The sequence below is a fragment of the Grampus griseus genome (genome assembly GCF_964374135.1).
Source record: "Grampus griseus genome assembly, chromosome: 14".
Lineage (NCBI taxonomy): Eukaryota > Metazoa > Chordata > Mammalia > Artiodactyla > Delphinidae > Grampus > Grampus griseus.
Window position 1 is genome coordinate 16,484,391 of NC_139008.1, and position 18,541 is coordinate 16,502,931.

Consider the following 18,541-nt stretch of genomic DNA (forward strand, 5'->3'; position numbering starts at 1 on the left):
GCAGCAGTGCCCTGTAAAGCCTGCCTCCTTTCCTCGGCCTCATGCTCTCCAGTCCCTTGAAGACGAGATCTGTCCAGTCTTCTCCCCCTTCTCCGTGTTGGGCACTCCTGCTCCTTTAAGACAGTGCCCCTGGCACTCCTCTAGGTGGTGGCGGGGAGAAGCCAGCCGGCACCAAAAGGCTTGGCTAGATGCTGAGCCTGACTCTGGCCTGAGAAGGTGGGTGCTGGGCCAGGTGGAGGGTGTGACCCCCAACACCTCACGCCATGGTCTGAGCCCTCACACCCGCACATCGCAGCAGGATTCTGCTTCAGGGAGGGGTTTGTTGGACCCATGAAAAGGGAGAGGGAAGGAGCGCCGTGTCCTCAACTCACCCGAGAGGCTGCCCTCCCCCAGGTCCAGGCAGAGGAAAGGATGGGTATGGGGGGCTAAATCCTTCAGTGCCATCCATCCCTGCTGGCCTACCCACCCCTCAAAAGTGGGGCTTCCCTTTCCTTTGCCCCGCTGTCTCCTGTGCCATTGTCTGCTTAGGAACTTGAGTGCCAGACAGCGAAGCGACCTTGAGAACACTTTCAGTAGCCTATACCCCTCACTGTTCATTTCAGGAAACTGAGGCCTAGATGGAGGAAGGACTTGAGGCCAAGGCCATAAGCCTGCTTCCCCTCACTGACCTCTCACCATTCTCTCATTCAGCCTTTCTCCTCTCTGCCCTTCTTTCTTCCCCTGCCTACACCCCATGCTACCCTCTTGTCTGTTCCTCCCGCAGCTGGTAGTAATCAAGAGACGCCCCTATCCCAGAGCAGAGATGGGGGTGGGGTGTTCAGAGCAGCTGCTTCTCTGAGGAAGCTGATACTGAGGCCAGCCGCTCAGCGACAGCTTGTGGCTTTGCACCCAGCCCTGGGCCCCCACCCACCTGGCTGCCGCGTGCCAGCTCCCTGCTGTCCCTTTTCCCCACTGCTCCTCAGACTTCCCTCTGACCCTGGCAGCCCTGTCTCTATTCCCCCAGCTATGACTGTCCTTATTTCCCCTAGACCTGTCCCCATCAATCTGCCCGCCGTCCATTCCTTTGGTCCAGAGCCTCTGCTCTATCCGGCTTCCCCGAGCCCCTTCCCTTAACGTCCCTTCCCTCAGCCCTCTGCCGACAGGGTATGTGCCCAGGGTATGCCTGAGCACACAGCTCTGATCTTCACTCCCTTTGAGGACAGCTACTTCAGGGCCAGGGCGGAGTGCAACCACACGCCACGTGGGGTCTGCCATGTAAACCCCGTGGGTTAAAGAGAGCACAGTGTGGGATGAGGTGACCCTTATTCCATGACTTGGGGTGACCCCTGCCCCCATTCTGAAACATTGATCCCTCTCCCCCTGCCATCAGCACATTCTGTAGGCTCTTGGGTTACCCGGCTGCCTGGGTATCCCATTTTCTTGGTGGAGGGGATTCCCTGTCAGGGATGCGAGGCCCTGAAGGCTCTGTTCCCAGTGGCTGAGTTAGAGTGATGGGGAGGGGTGGGTAGGGGAGAGACAGGCAGTCCTGGCTTTGCTCACCAGGGCCTGGACACTAAATCCCTTGTTGATGGCTGCGGCATCCCCTCCCTAGGGTAGGGTTACCATCTTCTGCCCTGTCCCCTTGACCCTCTCCCCTCCCTACTTCCCCTTGTCCCTCTAGAGCCACTTCCTCTCGCCCCCAAGGGATGTTCTCCCCCTTTTCAATCCCCTGAGGGTTGGAGTATCTCTGCTGCCCTTTCAACAAGGTAAGTGAGAAAGGAGGAGACTGGGGCAGTAGAAACAGGCAGGTTCAGGGAGATGAGATGGGAAGGGGACACGAGGAAAGGGAACGGTGAAGGCCTGAGAGGAGAAGTGGGTTTAAGGGAAGAACTGGAAGGGGTGAGGTTGGAACAGGAAATTCAGTGCAGCTGAAGAAGTCGAGGCAGTTGGGGGAGGGCTCAGTAGCAGAAGACAGAAAGTGAAGTCTCTCTTTGCCCCCCCTTCCCTGGGGCTGGGGCCACCTTAGCTTCCCTCATGAGTGACATCTCAGGCTGCAGCCCCACTGTTCCCCCTCTGTCAGCAGAAATATCTCTCTCTTCTGACCCCTCCTGCTAGAGTCTCAGCCGGCCAATCCCTGATCTGGGGGAGGGGGGAGCCTGGCCCCCCCCACTCCCTCATAAGGACCAGCTGGGGGCTGGGGCGGGTGGCTGGCTGCTGCAAGTGGAACGGGGCCGGGGCTCAGAGCTTCGTGGAGGGAAGAATAACTTGGGGGGGGGCAGAAGAGAAAAAGGAAGAAACCCAGACAAACAGGCAGGTGGACACACTGAAGAAGGCCCCTGACGTGTGAGAACCCCCCAGAAGGAACACACCGCCCCCTGGCCCCCAGGAAGGGAGCACAATGGAGGCTGCACACTCCAAGACCACAGAAGAGTGTTTGGCCTATTTTGGGGTAAGCGAAACTACAGGCCTTACCCCGGACCAAGTTAAGCGGCATCTGGAGAAATACGGCCACAATGGTAAGTGTCCCTTGATGGACACACATACACACACACACACACACACACACACACAGACTCACACTCAAACACACTGGAGCCTCTCCCTCCAGGGTATCTTAGGGAAGAGGCAGGACATGGTCCAAGGACTGCAACGGAGGGGAGGATACTAAGAAAACAGGGTCCCTGAGACCCTGATTTTTGGGAAGTTTTATGGGATAAAAAACTTTTGGTGGCCTGATTCTCTTACCTTAGCCACAAAGTCCTGGGTGTGGGCGGCATTAGACTGAACTCCAAATGAATATGTCCTTTTCTTCTTTTTCCCTGGGCAGAGCTCCCTGCCGAGGAAGGTAAGTTACTGGAAGCCCTGAGCTCTCATAAATGACACCTCCTCCCCTCTGTGCCCCACTCCCTTCTCCCTGCCCTTTCCTTCCAACTCCTGGGCAATCGTTCCTCCCCAAAGGTTAGAGTCTGGCTGGGGTCAGAAGTTTCCAGGCACTTTCTCCTTGAGGCATCCAGTCCTTGAACAACTGCCCACCACTTTAAGGAGCCTGTTTCTGGACTCCGGGCCAGCTCCTCTCAGCCCTTTTCTCAGTACCAAATGGCCTGCCGGCACCTGGAGTCCCAGCCGTTCATCTTTTAGACCTTAACCCCGGGGGCCCCCTCCCCTTGCCTCTTCCCTCAGGGAAGTCCCTGTGGGAGTTGGTGGTAGAGCAGTTTGAAGACCTCCTGGTGCGGATCCTTCTCCTGGCCGCCTGCATTTCCTTTGTAAGTGTGGGAGGGCATCTGGGGGCAGGCTGGGAGCGTGGGTTGGGGGATCTGGAGAGTCTGCTGGCGGGCAGCTCCAAATCATCGGCTCCTGTAGACCAAGCATTCAGCATCCTTTCCTACAGACCAGAAATGAGGGAGGTGGGGTGACGCTGATTTGTATACTCCTCTGTCCTCCCCCACACCCCGCAGGCAGGTTTTATTTTAAGCTTTAAGGGTGTTCTCAGCCAAAACACTGAAGTTAAGCCGCCCCCGGAGCTTCAAGGGCTCCGAGGGCTCGGGTTACCCCCGCGAAGCGCTGGGCTCCGCGGCTCCAACGCTGCTGCTGTTCCCAGGCCACCGCTGCTCCCAGCATGCCCCGGGGGCACATGCACTGCTCCACCAATCCCGCGGCATCCTGGCGCCCCTGCCCCGCCCTCCTGACACTGATTGGTCGAGGCAGAGACTCCCCTCGTAGAGGCGGGAAAGAGCTGCTGGTGCGAGGGTGACTCCAAAGAACCAGAGCCTCTCCTGTCTCTGGGCCTCACCTCCCTACTCACCCCATCAGGGCTAGAACTCCCAGGATCCCCCTCGTCACCTACCTGGCCTGACCCTCCCCTTCCTCCTCACAGCCTCAGGGCTGCCCCACGCCGGGTCTCAAGGCCCTGCCACCTCTCCTGCCCTGGAGCTCCCCTCCGCACCCACCATCCTAGCAGGCCGGCCTGCCTTTTGGAGTTTCTTCCTTAACATCTTAATGGTCCTGGAAGACAAGACTCTGGAGGCAAAGAAGTCTCCCTGTCCCCTGGTGTCTTTAGTGGAGGCCCCTGGGCCCCTGAGTGTAGCTGGCAGGGCCTCACTTCTCCCTCCTCAGATTTGCTCCTTGACATTTGCCTGAGGCTGTTGCCTGGCAGAGGCAACAGCTGGGGTGGGGTGTGCACAGGAGGCCCCGTAACACTATCCCCCACTTCTGCTCCCTCATGAAATTGGAGCTCCCCTGCCTTGGGCTGTTGGGGGAGGGCCGTGCGTGGGCCGGGCGCCTGCGAGGACCACAGGGTTTTTCCTACTGAGTTTTGGCTCCCGGGGGATGGATGTGGCTGCGGGGGTAGTTGGCCTGGGTGTCCCCTGAGCTTCGTTTACAAGCCAGTAACTTGGTCAGGGAAACCTGAAAGCATTCCCAGTTAATCCCCTAGCTGCGCATGTCTGTGCCGGCCTGCACCCGCTGAATAACAGTAGTGGCCACGCTTACATGAGTTCGAGCTGTGGAGCACGTAGACCCTTAAAGGGATGTGGGGCTGCAGTGCCCCCGTGGTGCCCTGCCCCGTTTGCTCCTGCACATGTTCTCACCTCCATTTCCTCTCCTTCCTCACGTGAGGGGCTTTAGAACCTGTTATTCTCCCTTCCCTTGCTCCCCAGGTGCTGGCCTGGTTCGAGGAAGGCGAAGAGACCATCACCGCCTTTGTTGAACCCTTTGTCATCCTCTTGATCCTCATTGCCAATGCCATCGTGGGGGTTTGGCAGGTTAGCTTTGACCCCGCCTCGTTCCTTCACATCCTGACACTGGACATGAGGCCAGCCTCCCTCCCTGTCTCCTTCTCCTCCATCACTTACCCTGGGCTTGCCTTGTTCTGAATTGGGCAAAAGGACCAGAATGTTGGAAAGAGGCAGGAGACTGGTGTTCCCACTCTCACTTGCTGGTTGTACAACCCTGGGCAGGTTCCTTCATCTCTCTGAGTCTCAGTTTCCTCATCCATAAAATGGGGCTCATAATCCTATCCCTCAGAGTTGTGGTGAAATTTAACAAGATGATGAGTGTGAAAGTGCCCAGCCCTGTGTCTGGCATAAAGGAGGATCTCAGGAAATGCTAGTTTGATGTCCTTCTTTCTCTTACCTTATACCATCCTCTGCTTCTCCTGTCCCCTGCTTTCTGGTTTTCTTTGTTTCTCCTTCCTTCTCTCCCCGAAACCCCCTTACCTGTTCTCAGCTGTGGGTGATGGTTTCCTTAACCGTCATGTGGGGTTTGTCTGCTCCCCTGGGCCAGGAGCCAGAACTGCATAACCTGCCTCCTTCTCTGTGATGCCCCTACTTCCCCTGAGACTCTGGCCCCTGCTCCTGCATCCCTACACCTCCCCATCCTCCCTGACCAGTCTTCTGTCATTCCACAACCTTCCTCCCTCTGCTGACCCTCCCCTCCCCAACCCTGTCCCCCCAGGAAAGGAATGCAGAGAATGCCATTGAGGCTCTGAAGGAATATGAACCGGAGATGGGGAAGGTCTACCGGGCTGACCGCAAGTCGGTGCAAAGGATCAAGGCTCGGGACATTGTCCCCGGAGACATCGTGGAGGTGGCTGGTGAGTGATGGGGACGAGTGGTCCAGGATGGGTTCGAGGCCAAGAAGATGTGCATGTTGGGGGCTGGTTGGGCCCTGATCCCCACTGTCCAGGAGGTAGCCAGGATGGTAGAGTCTCTGCTTCTCCTTCCCAGACTCCTCAGGAGGTCACCCCAGGGCACTGTGGCCGCAGCACCCCCTCTCCATCAGAGTCTCAGCAGGAACAGCCAGTCCTGTCCCTGACGCTGCAGGCAGACCCCTGCTCCCCCTCCTCTCACCCAGCACTTGCAAGTAACAGGTGGAACCCAGTCCCTGCCAATGGCCCTGTCTCCACCCCCCTCCTGAGGCCTGGCTTCCCTCTCCTTCCACCCACCCCCAAGCTTGGTCAGCTTTAAATCTTGACCTCTCCGTACCCTTGAGGCTTCTCAAAGGGGAAGGAGCAAGGGTAGAAGGGAGGAGGGGGGCCGGAGGCTCAAGCCCCCGACCATGTAAGGGAAACTCAGGCCCCAGCAGAGAGCACGGGACTGGGAGGAGGGGAGCTCAAGGAGGGCCCCGCCTCTCCGGTGAGGGACACTTAATGCCTGACCAGGGAGGGGTGGGGGCCGGGAGGCTAAGATTACTGGAATTCTGCCCCCTTCAGCGGTTTTTATATTTGCCCTGTGCAGGCCTTCCCACGGCTCCAGGCCCCTGGCATAGGAAGATGTGTCTTTCTAGGCCTACTTCCCTCCACCAGATACCCAAGTCCCCACCCTGGGAAGCTTGGTGACAGAGAGGGCGGGTGGGCTGAAGACTCCGGTGCCCCATCACAGGGCCGTTCTGCCACGGTGACAGTTTGGAGTCAGCGCCATGAATGTCTATAAATATCGCTTCAGTTTGGGTGACAGGGTGTCCCGCCCAACTCCATTGCCGACCTCCTCCCTCCTCCATCAGCTTCCTCTGGCACCGGAGGAGGAACCTTGGGGACGGGGAAAGGAAAGCAGTCAAACCCCACCCCCAGGACCATCCTTGGGACCAGGCGGGATGAGGCTGGGAGGCAGTTGGCTTCCTTGGAGGCCTCGAAGTCTGGTGGGGCATCTGCCGTGTTCCCCAGCAAGTTTCCTTTGTGGACCCCCTCCTTCTGTGCACATCCCTTGCCCTCCCCCTCCCTGTTTTCTCAGCTCTCTGTTGTGTATGGCTTCCCCCCCCACCGCCCCCCACCCCCCCCAGAGCCTTGTTTCCTGCAGACTCCCCTTCTCTGCTGCCGTCTCCCCAGCTCGCTCACCGTGGCTTCCTGCCTTCCCCAGATACTCAGACCAGGGCCCGGCAGGCTTCTGATGTGCGTCCCATCCACGCCGTGTGGACCTGCCAGGCCTGCACCCTCTGCCTCCGCTGCTCCGCCCTCTCCGCCTGCATCTGTCCTTCTCACACTTCCCTCTCCTGCTTCTCACTCCACATTTTGTCTGGGTTGACACTGATTTTCTCAATTCCCATATTTTCCTCCTGTTTCTTGCTGCCTTCTCCGGCTGTTCCACTTTGTTCTCCGCCACGGACGCAGGTCTGTGAGACTTACCCTGTTTTCTCTAGTTCTTTTCTTGCCTGTCCCTCCTCACCTTTCTCCCTCGTGTTTCCCTCTCTGTTTTGCTCTCTCCCGGCCTCAGTTTTAGTTTCTCGTTAGATGACAGGATTGGCCCTGATTTTCCCTGTGTCATTCAGGGTACATTTAGTGAGCACATACTGTGTGCCCAGACCTCCACTCGCCAGGCTCACAGCCTGGTAGGGAGAAAAACATTCAGCAGGGGGGACAATTGGAGTGAGTGTTAGAGGGGGATGCTTGCTTGGGTGACAGGAGCACAACCCGGGTGACCTCCCTGAGACCTGAAGGATGAGGTGAGATCATCAAAGACTGGGTTTTTCTTAGGAAGAAAGAAAACTCCCATCTCAGCTGACTTCACTCTCCTCTCATCTCTCCACAGTGGGGGACAAAGTCCCTGCAGATATCCGAATCCTCACCATCAAGTCCACCACCCTCCGGGTCGACCAGTCCATCCTGACAGGTCTGCTGGCCAGGGTCAGGGGATGCATCAAAGGGGAGGGTGATGAGGATTTGATGAGGGAAGAGCTGAGTGGACAGACAGGGATGAAAGGGGACCCTCAGCAGTAGGGCCCCCTCCTGGCCCCGTAGTGGCAGCGACATCAACCCTGCTCAGCTTTGCCCACTGCCTAAGCCTGGAACACAAGGGGTCATGGGAAATGGCGGGATGTTTGTCCCCATTTCCAGATGGCCATCAACCCATCCCTTCCACACGGACATACAGACACGCTCACCCAGAGAACTATCCTGCCTCCTCAGAAGCCCCCAACTGAGGAAGCAGAGATTCTGGGATAGGATGCAGGATTCAGATACACTTAAAACCTCAGCTGCTTCTCCTTTTGTCCTGGGAGAGAGAGGGTGAAGAGCCAGTGCGCATGCTCCATGGTCCAAGGAGGCAGGGTGGGCTGGCCCAGGGTGATTGCCTGAGCTCCTGCCATCAGGTGAAGGAGGCAAGGTCCCAAGGGTGGGGGCCTTTCCCTCCCAGGAACGTGCTCTCCAGTTGACTGCGCACTTCCACATACGTCAGCTTGTTTGACTTTCACCAAGACCTTGCTCTGAAGTGTACACATCCTTGTCCCCATTTTACAGAAGAGCAAACCAAGGCTAAGTGATCCAAAGCCATGCTGCTTGTGAGTGGTCAGGCTGGGACTGGGGTCAAGGTCTTTTCACTCTAAGTGCAGTGGGTTTCCCATCTGCCTCCAGGGCCTTCCTCCAGAGTCCAGACTTCCTCCAGGATTGTTGCTTGGTCCTTACCAGGCCCTGTCCCGCCAAGCAGAGAGTTAGGGGGGGGAAGTATGGGAGAACGACATGATGTCATCTGAAAACCCCTCTGCCCCTTCTCCACAGGCGAGTCTGTCTCTGTCATCAAGCACACAGAACCTGTTCCCGACCCCCGAGCTGTCAACCAGGATAAGAAGAACATGCTCTTCTCGGTGAGGCTTCCAGGGCCAGCTGTCGTGCGCTCAAGCCGGGGGCCCTGGTCTGGGAGAGACATGGCGGTGTGGGAAGAGATGAGACCCACAGCTGGGGGGATGCGGCACGAGGGGCGTCACCTGACTCCCTGCCTCTTCTTCCCCCTCCAAGGGCACCAACATTGCAGCCGGTAAGGCCATAGGCATCGTGGCCTCTACCGGTGTGAACACTGAGATTGGGAAGATCCGTGACCAAATGGCCGCGACGGAGCAGGACAAGACCCCTCTGCAGCAGAAGCTGGATGAGTTTGGGGAGCAGCTCTCCAAGGTCATCTCCCTCATCTGCGTGGCCGTGTGGCTCATCAATATTGGCCACTTCAACGATCCCATCCACGGGGGCTCCTGGATCCGTGGTGCCATCTACTACTTTAAGATTGCCGTGGCCCTCGCTGTGGCTGCAATCCCAGAAGGTAGGGCCCCCTCTCTCTTTCCTCCCATTCGCTGATCTCATCTGCAGAGATCCTTTACCCAAATAACGTAACAGTTACGCGTTCCAGGGATCGGGACCGATACCTTTGGGAGCTGCTCTTCAGCCTACCCCACTAGGCCTCTCCCTCCCTCCCCCAGTGTCGTTCCCTCACCCCCTCTCCTTCCTCGCCACAGGCCTTCCTGCAGTCATCACCACCTGCCTGGCCCTGGGCACCCGCCGGATGGCAAAGAAGAACGCAATTGTGAGGAGCTTGCCCTCCGTGGAGACGCTGGGCTGCACCTCTGTCATCTGTTCCGACAAGACAGGCACCCTCACCACGAACCAGATGTCTGTCTGCAAGGTCAGGGAAGGGTGGCAACTCCCACTTAGATGGGAGGTGAAACGAGCCCTCCAAAGTTGTGGTTACCCCTTCATCATGGGTAGCTTTTCATTTTGGCCTGAGAAAGAAATGCTTAGATGGCACAGAGAGTGCCATCCTGCCAGCTAGGAGAGGGAGCAGAGAAGCCCCCCTGGCCCAGGCAGGCAGCTCCCTGCAGCCTCCGTCCGTGTGCTAGGTGCTGCCCTGTGTTATCTCTAATCCCCCAGAGCAGCCCTTCAGGGGAAGGTCTTGTTTACCCAGTTTTCCCAAAGAGGGAACTGAGGCTCTAGGAGATTCAGTGCACAGTTAATAAGGAGCAGAATTGAGTTTCAAACCCAAGTCTGTCTGGCCCTAGAGTGCCTGCCTGTGCACCAGGCTACCCTCCAGAGTGGTCATCCATGACAGGGCCCGGGGAGCCCAGCCACACGAATCTTGAACAGCATTTCCTGAACCAGGGCCCTTGATCTTTTCCGTGCCTTGGACTCTTTTTTATATATATATAAATTTATTTATTTGTTTATTTATTTTTGGTTGCATTGGGTCTTCATTGCTGCACGTGGGCTTTCTCTAGTTGAGGTGAGCAGGGGCTACTCTTCCTTGCGGTGCGTGGGCTTCTCGTTGCAGTGGCTTCTCTTGTTGCGGAGCACGGGCTCTCGGCTCACGGGCTTCAGTAGTTGTGGCACGCAGGCTCAGTAGTTGTGGCTCGTGGGCTCTAGAGCGCAGGCTCAGTAGTTGTGGCGCATGGGCTTAGTTGCTCTGCGGTATGTGGGATCTTCCCAGGCCAGGGCGGTAATCCATGTCCCCTGCATTGGCAGGCAGATTCTTAACCACTGCGCCACCAGGGAAGTCCCGCCTTGGACTCTTTGGCAGTCTGGATCTCTACATTTAATATTTTCAATGTATAAAATAAAACGCACAGGATTCTGTTTCTAAAATACATCGGATTGGGAATTCCCTGGTGGTCCAGTGGTTAGGACTTGGTGCTTTCACTGCAGTGAGCCCGGGTTCGATCCCTGGTCAGGGAACTAAGATCCTGCTAGCCACACAGCGCGGCCAAAAACATAAATTAAATAAAATACTTTGGACTGGGCTTCCCTGGTGGCGCAGTGGTTAAGAATCCGCCTGCCAATGCAGGGGACATGGGTTCAAGCCCTGGTCCGGGAAGATCCCACATGCCGCTGAGCAGCTAAGCCAGTGCGCCACAACTACTGAGTCTGCACTCTACAGCCCACGAACCACAACTACTGAGCACACGTGCCGCAACTACTGAAGCCCACGCCCCAGAGCCCGTGCTCCTCAACAAGAGAAGCCACTGCAATGAGAAGCCCACGCACCACAATGAAGAGTAGACCCCGCTCTCCGCAACTAGAGAGAAGCCCGAGCGCAGCAATGAAGACCCAACGCAACCAAAAAAAATAAAAATAGATAATAAAATAAATAAATTTTAAAAAACTACGCATTTAAAAAATAAATAAATAGAGTGTCTCTATTAAAAAAAAATACATTGGATTACAGAGGAAGCCAATGATTGAAATACAGTAGTCAAAGTATTTTAAAAACAGATTTGTACGTATAGCTGATTCACTTTGTTATACAGCAGAAACTAACACAACATTGTAAAGCAATTATACTCCAATAAAGATGTTAAAAAAAAAACACAGATTTGTGATTTGGTAAAACGTATGCTTCTTTATTAATGTATTAAGTAGCAAGTCCAGCAGTGGGTCTCACAATTGCCATAACGCTGAAGCAGTGATGAGCGTAAATGCTGTTTTGAGAGCCCTGCAACAATACAATGTGACAAGAGAGTATTTGTGATTATATTGGTGGCCAAGTCACAGGTTTTGCTAATATTAATGTGGTCCATTGCCCCCATTCATAATTGGATGGAAATGCTAAATGTCAGAGAGAAAATAAAAGATGTAATTTTTGTTTCGCCATCAAAGTTCACAGACACCCTTGGTCCGGGGTGTCATCCATGGACCCCAGGCAAAGAACCCCTGACCTAAACAGAGTTTTCTGGAATAGCATGTTTGTGAAACAGAAATTGGTGTCCTAAGGATCAAGGGTTGTGTGGTCAGACCAGGCCGAGAAAGGCTGTACCACATGCCTGTTGGCATTTGAAAGCCTCGGAGAAGGCTGACCATAGAGAGGGTGGATTTCGCTCAGTTTAAACGAGTTTGCCAAACTTACCTGGCCACAGAACCATTTTATCCTGGAGCACATCTTAAGCCCCATCCCTTCCACGCGTGCTCTGGCTCAGAGTGGGCTGCTCCCCTCTGCTCTGTGTGATCTCCATCCCTCCAAAGCACAGGCTTCAAAGCCAGACCACTGGTCTTCTGTCATGTTTCATAAAAGTGAATTAATTGCCCACATTTGAAAAGTCAAGGGATATCATAGGAAAATAACCTGAATTTCTAATTCTTCCTGCAAAACTGGAAGATCTGGCCACAAGAGGCTGGAGCTGTAGATGGGCCATGTACTGACAGGTAGACTGGTGGCCACCACACCTTGTGATGCACGTCTTATTTTACTAATTGATCTGGAAGAACCTCCAGCATGGCCTTTTGTTTTAAGGCCATGAACACAGAACTTAGAGAATGATTTGCAAGGGAGTGGTGTGAGAGGGGAGGAAAAGGGAGGAAAAGGGAAGGACGAATCAGGGGATGATGGTGGGAAGTTGGGTAAGTCCTAGCAGATGGCCGGGTAGAGGGACACTTGGGGCATGGGCCCCCTCAGTGCAGACTGCCTTCGGGGATGGGGAGAGTTAAACATCTGTGTGCATGCCCTTGTCCTCTGCAGATGTTCATCATCGAAAAGGTGGACGGGGACATCTGCCTTCTGAACAAGTTCTCTATCACTGGCTCCACTTACGCTCCAGAAGGAGAGATGTAAGTTCCCCCAAAGTCGTCTTCCCAGTTCCTCGTGCCCCTCCCCACCACACACACACACACACACACACATATCCTCTCTCCCTGGGGCTTCCCTCTAGTTTTGTCTTCCTGTTTCTCTCTTGTTCCTTCCCCAACCTTATTCTCTCTCCCACCTGATCTCCAAGTTGGTTGCCATCTCCTTGCTGCATTCCCTGTGCTCTCTCTGCATCTCATTCCCTATCTTCTCTACCTGTCTCTTTCCCTTCCTTCCTCCCCACCCGGCCGCCAGCTTGAAGAATGATAAGCCAGTCCGGACAGGGCAGTATGATGGGCTGGTAGAGCTAGCCACCATTTGTGCCCTCTGCAATGACTCCTCCTTGGACTTCAATGAGGTAACCTCTCCACTCCTGAAGCCGCCCCTCCTTCCCCCTCCAGCTGCCTCAGAGTCCAGGCCTCCTCGACAGGCTGCAAGGAAGGGCTCGGGGGAAGGGGGTCCCTTGTACCAAGCCCTCTCCTGGGTGTAAGGGGAAGGGAGTGGCTTGCTCCCTTCCTGTTCTAGGTGGAAGGTGGGCATGATAGATGGGAGCACGGGGCTGGGAGCCCAGGGCACCTACTTCCTCTTCCTCCTCTGCCCTCTCAGGCCAAAGGTGCTTATGAGAAGGTGGGCGAGGCCACCGAGACTGCACTCACCACCCTGGTGGAGAAGATGAATGTATTCAACACTGAACTGAGAAACCTCTCAAAGGTGGAGAGGGCCAACGCCTGCAACTTGGTGAGTCTAGGCACTCCCTCCCACGGTCCTTCTCCAGCCCATACTGTACAGGCCAGGACCTAAGGAACCTCAGGAGACAGGGCCCCCCACCCCCACCCAGGTCAGGCTGGTCAGGGCCTTGTGCCCCATGCTGGGACCCAGCCGGCACAGGCAGAGAGCCTCTCCGCAGCTTTCCTTGGCAAGGCTGACTTGGGGTAGGACCTACTGCACCTGCACTTACACTGCTCTTCCTGGTGCCCGGTTGCAGCATCCCTGGAAGAATTTAAGATCACTTTTCCTGTCGTGTCCCTAGTTGAAAGGGACAGAGCTGGACACAGAAACCACAAGTGACCCATCCTGGGACAGCCCCAATTTCAACTATTTCCCATTGTCTCTAGAAACACACTTGTTTTTATCAGATCACAATGCCTGATTTAGGATTTGGGAAATATGACTGCCTCATATGCCTCTGCTTCCCCGTGTCCAGGTGAACAAGCCCAATTCTGTGACTGTCACTCCAAGTTCTTGCTATTAATATTTACTGAATGTCTCTATTGAATTCCTCTGGGGTATTATATTATATTCCCCACACCACTCATTCCTTTTTTTTTATATAGGCAAGATGCTCATGGCTGCTTTATTTAATATGACAAAAATAATGCAAACAACCTAAGTATTTATCAATACAGGATTCATTTTAAAAATTTACAAATGATAATAAAAACATCAAATTATTTTTAATTTTATTTATCGTTTTTATTTTTGTTTTGTGGAGAAACATCTAGAATGCATTTGGCACATTCACTTTTAGGGAGTGCTTAGTACTACGTGCCAGGTACCAGCTCTCCATTGTCTAGCAACGTACGTCTGTAGACTCACACAGGTGGTTGTCTACATTTAAATGATTACATAAAAGTAGAAACTCAGTTCTTCAGCTGCACTCATCACATTCCCCAGGCTCAGTAGCCGTTGTTCGATTGCACTGTATTGAACCATCCAGATTATTAAACATTCCCATCATCACGGAAGGTTCTATCAGGCAGTGCCACACTACGCCATCCTGTTTCTATTGTGCTTTAACCTGAATATAGGAAGACAGTGGCAGCACTAGCCTTGGAATTCTCTCCATTTCTGCTGTAGGCAGCAGACTTAGCTTTATCTCAGACTCAGCTTGGGGTCTGCTCTGACCTCCAGATCCTTTTCGACTATGTTTTAAAGGGTCTGGGACTCTTCCCTTCTAGCATAGCATCATCACTCTTTCTCCACTGGTCTCATATCTGGCCTCTCCCTCCCTGTCTCCTCTCTCTCAGGTGATCCGCCAGCTAATGAAGAAGGAATTCACGCTGGAGTTCTCCCGGGACAGAAAGTCCATGTCTGTCTATTGCTCTCCAGCAAAATCCCGGGCTGCTGTGGGCAACAAAATGTTTGTCAAGGTCAGGAATCCGAGTGCGCCTCAGCCCCGCTTCTTCCCAGTCCTGAACCCTTCTCTCTTCTCCCTGCCCCGCTCACCGTGCACTGGAAGGAACAGTAGTCTCTGAATACTGTTCTGTTCTCCTAGGGTGCCCCAGAGGGGGTCATCGATCGCTGTAACTACGTGCGAGTCGGCACCACTCGGGTGCCCATGACAGGGCCGGTGAAGGAGACGATTCTGTCGGTAATCAAGGAGTGGGGCACTGGCCGGGACACCCTGCGCTGCCTGGCCCTGGCCACCCGGGACACCCCCCCAAAGCGAGAGGAGATGGTCCTGGATGACTCTTCCAGGTTCATGGAGTACGAGGTGAGCAGACGGAAGCATCCCGTTGTCCCAGAGTCACCTGCCTTACCCCTTCCGCCACCCTTGTCATTTCCTACTTCGTCACGGGGCCTAGAATCACAGGACGTTAGAGTTTGAGAGAACCTTAGGAATAATCCAGTCCAGGGCTACTTGGCATGTGGTCCGTGGACCCATCTGAGATGAGGTGAGGTGCTTGCTCCAGAACAGAAGCCAGCCAGGTCCACTCGGGTTTAGCTGATGTGTTTCCACAGTGAGGTTTTCTAAGGACGTGCATCAGCCTCCATTCTGGCACTAGCGCTTTATCTCGTAGTGGACCTGCTCTCTGAACAGCACCAAAGCCCACTCCATCTTACAGAAGGAACAGCGTGGCCTGGCAGGTAACACAGATTTGCTCCAAGTTGTAGATCAAGTGAGCAGCCCTGCTGAAAGCAGAAACCACCTGCCTCACTTCCAGTTCAAGTTCTTTCTATGAAAGACACGCTCTGCCACCTACAATGGGCCTGGCACCGCCAGGCCTGCAGACACACATGTGAACATTTCCCACCCCTGAGCTTTGAGGCCCCACTGAGGTTTAAACACCAGGCCCAGGGACAGCTCTCCCCTCAGCTCCCCCCAGGCTTCCTCCTTGACCCTGTCGCTCTCTTCTCTGTCTCCCCAGACGGACCTGACATTCGTTGGCGTGGTGGGCATGCTGGACCCACCCCGCAAGGAGGTCACAGACTCTATCCTCCTGTGCCGTGATGCTGGCATCCGAGTGATCATGATCACTGGGGACAACAAGGGCACAGCCATTGCCATCTGCCGACGAATTGGCATCTTCGGGGAGAACGAGGATGTGGCTGACCGAGCCTACACTGGCCGGGAGTTTGATGACCTGCCCCTGACCACGCAGCGGGAGGCCTGCAAACGCGCATGCTGCTTTGCCCGCGTGGAGCCCTCGCACAAGTCGAAGATCGTGGAGTATCTGCAGTCCTACGACGAGATCACAGCGATGGTGAGACGACTGGCGTGGGGCGGTCTGCTTGGTGTCTATTGACATGACCGTCCTGGGGAGCTGGGGACCGAGGGAGGACGGGGCTGAGCAGGGGCCCTGGCGAGATGCACGGAGGGGAGGGATTCGGGCCCCGATGGAAGAGTCTCAAGGAGGGTACGAGGAAGGGGCTGATGCCCACCTTCTCTCCCTCCCCACAGACAGGTGATGGCGTCAACGACGCCCCTGCCCTGAAGAAGGCGGAGATCGGCATTGCCATGGGATCCGGCACCGCCGTGGCCAAGTCGGCCTCCGAGATGGTACTGGCCGACGACAACTTCTCCACCATCGTGGCTGCCGTGGAGGAGGGCCGCGCCATCTACAACAACATGAAGCAGTTCATCCGCTACCTCATCTCCTCCAATGTGGGAGAGGTGGTCTGGTGAGCAGCCGGGAAGGGCATCTAGGAGGAGCTCGGGGCTGGTGGGGGGTGACCACAGGCCTGGGAGGCAAGACAGACGTGTGACCTCCTCCTTCTGGCAGCATCTTCCTGACAGCTGCCCTGGGGCTGCCTGAGGCCCTGATCCCCGTGCAGCTGCTGTGGGTGAACCTGGTGACAGACGGGCTCCCGGCCACAGCCCTGGGCTTCAACCCCCCCGACCTGGACATCATGGACCGGCCCCCCCGGAGCCCCAAGGAGCCCCTCATCAGTGGCTGGCTCTTCTTCCGCTACATGGCAATTGGGGGTGAGCAGGATGAGACCCCACACCCCTTCCCGACCCTCAGGGCTGATCCCCTCTCTGGGACACCAGCTTCCCCACAGCAGCCACTGCGGCGGGCCCTCTTCCTCCAGCTGCTGTTCATGGCCAGGAGGCCCTCTCAGCTCCTCCCGTCTCCCCAGCCCTGGGCCCCCAACTCCCATCTTCTCTCCACCACAGGCTATGTGGGTGCAGCCACGGTGGGAGCAGCAGCCTGGTGGTTCCTATACGCTGAGGACGGGCCTCACATCACCTACAGCCAGCTGGTAGGGCAGCACGGAGGGAGGTGGGAGGAGGCGAGGGGAGCAGGAGGGTGCCGTGGAGGCTTTTTCGGAACCCCGGCTTCTCCCCTCTCCTCCTGCAGACTCACTACATGAAGTGTGCAGAGCACAACCCTGACTTTGAGGGTGTGGATTGCGAGGTCTTCGAGGCCCCCGAGCCCATGACCATGGCCTTGTCCGTGCTGGTTACCATCGAGATGTGCAATGCTCTCAACAGGTGGGGTCCGCGCTCCCTCCCTCTGCGGCCCTCTGGAGGCCACCCTCCCCCTGCTTACCGCTTCTCTCCCCTTGTGCCTCCACCCCTGGCTCCGCCCGGCCGCCCCCTTGCAGCCTGTCTGAGAACCAGTCCCTCCTGCGGATGCCGCCCTGGGTGAACATCTGGCTGGTGGGCTCCATCTGCCTCTCCATGTCCCTCCATTTCCTCATCCTCTACGTGGACCCTCTGCCGGTGAGCCTTCTTCTGGCCAGGGGCTGCCTGCCCCCCCCCACCCACAGGGGGCCTCTGCAGGGGTCCGCGACCACAACCACTGCCAGAGGGAGGAGGGCGGGGTCAGGCTGGCGCAGTGGCAGCTCCTGGGCTCCTTCTCACTGCCCTTCCCGCCTCCTCCCAGATGATCTTCAAGCTGCAGGCCCTGGACCTGCCCCATTGGCTCATGGTCTTCAAGATCTCGTTACCAGTCATCGGGCTCGATGAACTCCTCAAGTTCATTGCTCGGAACTACCTGGAGGGTAAGAGCGCGCCGCCCCCAGCCCTGTCAGCCCCTGGCCCCTGACACAGCCCCTCCCTCCAGGCCGTGAAGGCGCCTGCCCCGCTTCCTTGTCAGGTGGGTGAGTTCCCAGAGCCCCAGCAGGCCCCGTGTCCTCCGCCGAGGGGCGCACCCAGCCCCTGCCCCGCCTTTGCCCGCTCCTCCGAGCCCGTCTCCTTGGCGCCCCAAAGCCTCCTCAGCCCTCTTGGTCCCCTGCGCCCACCTCCCTCCCTCGATAACGGCTGTCTCTCTGTCCTCTCTGGCCATAGGATAACTCGTTTCCCCCTCCTCCATCTCTCTGAGCCGTGTCACAGGTATCACCCCCCTTCTTGCCCGTGCCCTAGCTGCTGTGCCCCCTCTGCCCACCCCCTCTCCCCCTCAGGCGGCGCCGGGGTCACGTGCCCTCACAGCTCCACCTGGAGCCACCGCCGCCGCCGCCACTGCCGTGCTTCCAAGTGGGGCTGGGCTGCTGCCTCTACTCTGCGGGGGTGGCACTGCCCGGCCCCGGGCACCACTGTCTGCTGGGCTGCGCTGCGTCGCGCTGGCTGGCCGCTGAGCCGTGTGCCGCTGGGGCTGCAGTGGCTGGGGGGAGTGGGGGCTGGGGACACAGGTGAGTGGGGGGGTGGCGGGGGGCCTCCAGGTGAGTGTGCTGGGGGACTGGGACAGGTAGGGAGCTGAGAGGGACTTCTCCTCTCCTGTGCCGCCCTGCCACCAGTCTCATCCTCCCCCTTTTTCTTCCAGATCCAGAAGATGAAAGAAGGAAGTAACCAGTCCTTTTGCCCTCCCTTCCCCACCCTGATAGTGACACGTCTTCAGCCAGAGCTGTGGCACAGGCCGCCACCACGTGCCCCCCAGCCCGACATTCTTGTTTATAAACATAATGTCCCCTTCACGTCTCCTCCCCCCTCAGCAACCGCCCCCCCCCTTTTGCCCTTGTAAAACCTCCCCTCCCCGACCCCGTGGGGCTTGCAGGGACAAGGCGACCGACTGAGCTGAGCTGCTTATTTATTG

The 18,541-nt window shown here is 56.5% G+C and overlaps 1 protein-coding gene across 1 annotated transcript; it reads left to right on the forward strand.

Annotated features, from left to right (window-relative positions):
* Positions 1-2,126: 2,126 nt before the first annotated feature.
* Positions 2,127-18,447, forward strand: ATP2A1 (ATPase sarcoplasmic/endoplasmic reticulum Ca2+ transporting 1). The gene is made up of 22 exons (XM_082669742.1): positions 2,127-2,495; positions 2,807-2,824; positions 3,160-3,242; positions 4,635-4,739; positions 5,431-5,569; positions 7,500-7,580; positions 8,465-8,550; positions 8,702-8,999; positions 9,193-9,359; positions 12,180-12,268; positions 12,540-12,642; positions 12,891-13,022; positions 14,312-14,434; positions 14,560-14,778; positions 15,434-15,769; positions 15,967-16,187; positions 16,289-16,491; positions 16,684-16,769; positions 16,868-17,001; positions 17,115-17,232; positions 17,396-17,513; positions 18,272-18,447. Exons 1-22 carry the CDS (start codon positions 2,378-2,380, stop codon positions 18,295-18,297), a joined length of 3,003 nt encoding a protein of 1,000 aa, XP_082525868.1. The 5' UTR covers positions 2,127-2,377; the 3' UTR covers positions 18,298-18,447.
* Positions 18,448-18,541: the final 94 nt, after the last annotated feature.

Excerpts from the sequence above, each read along its gene's own strand:
- ATP2A1 (XM_082669742.1), top strand. The coding sequence starts at position 2,378 with ATGGAGGCTGCACACTCCAAGACCACAGAAGAGTGTTTGGCCTATTTT. Across the intron at positions 3,243-4,634 it reads TGGCCGCCTGCATTTCCTTT|GTGCTGGCCTGGTTCGAGGA; the intron begins GTAAGTGTGGGA and ends CTTGCTCCCCAG. Across the intron at positions 17,233-17,395 it reads TCTACGTGGACCCTCTGCCG|ATGATCTTCAAGCTGCAGGC; the intron begins GTGAGCCTTCTT and ends GCCTCCTCCCAG.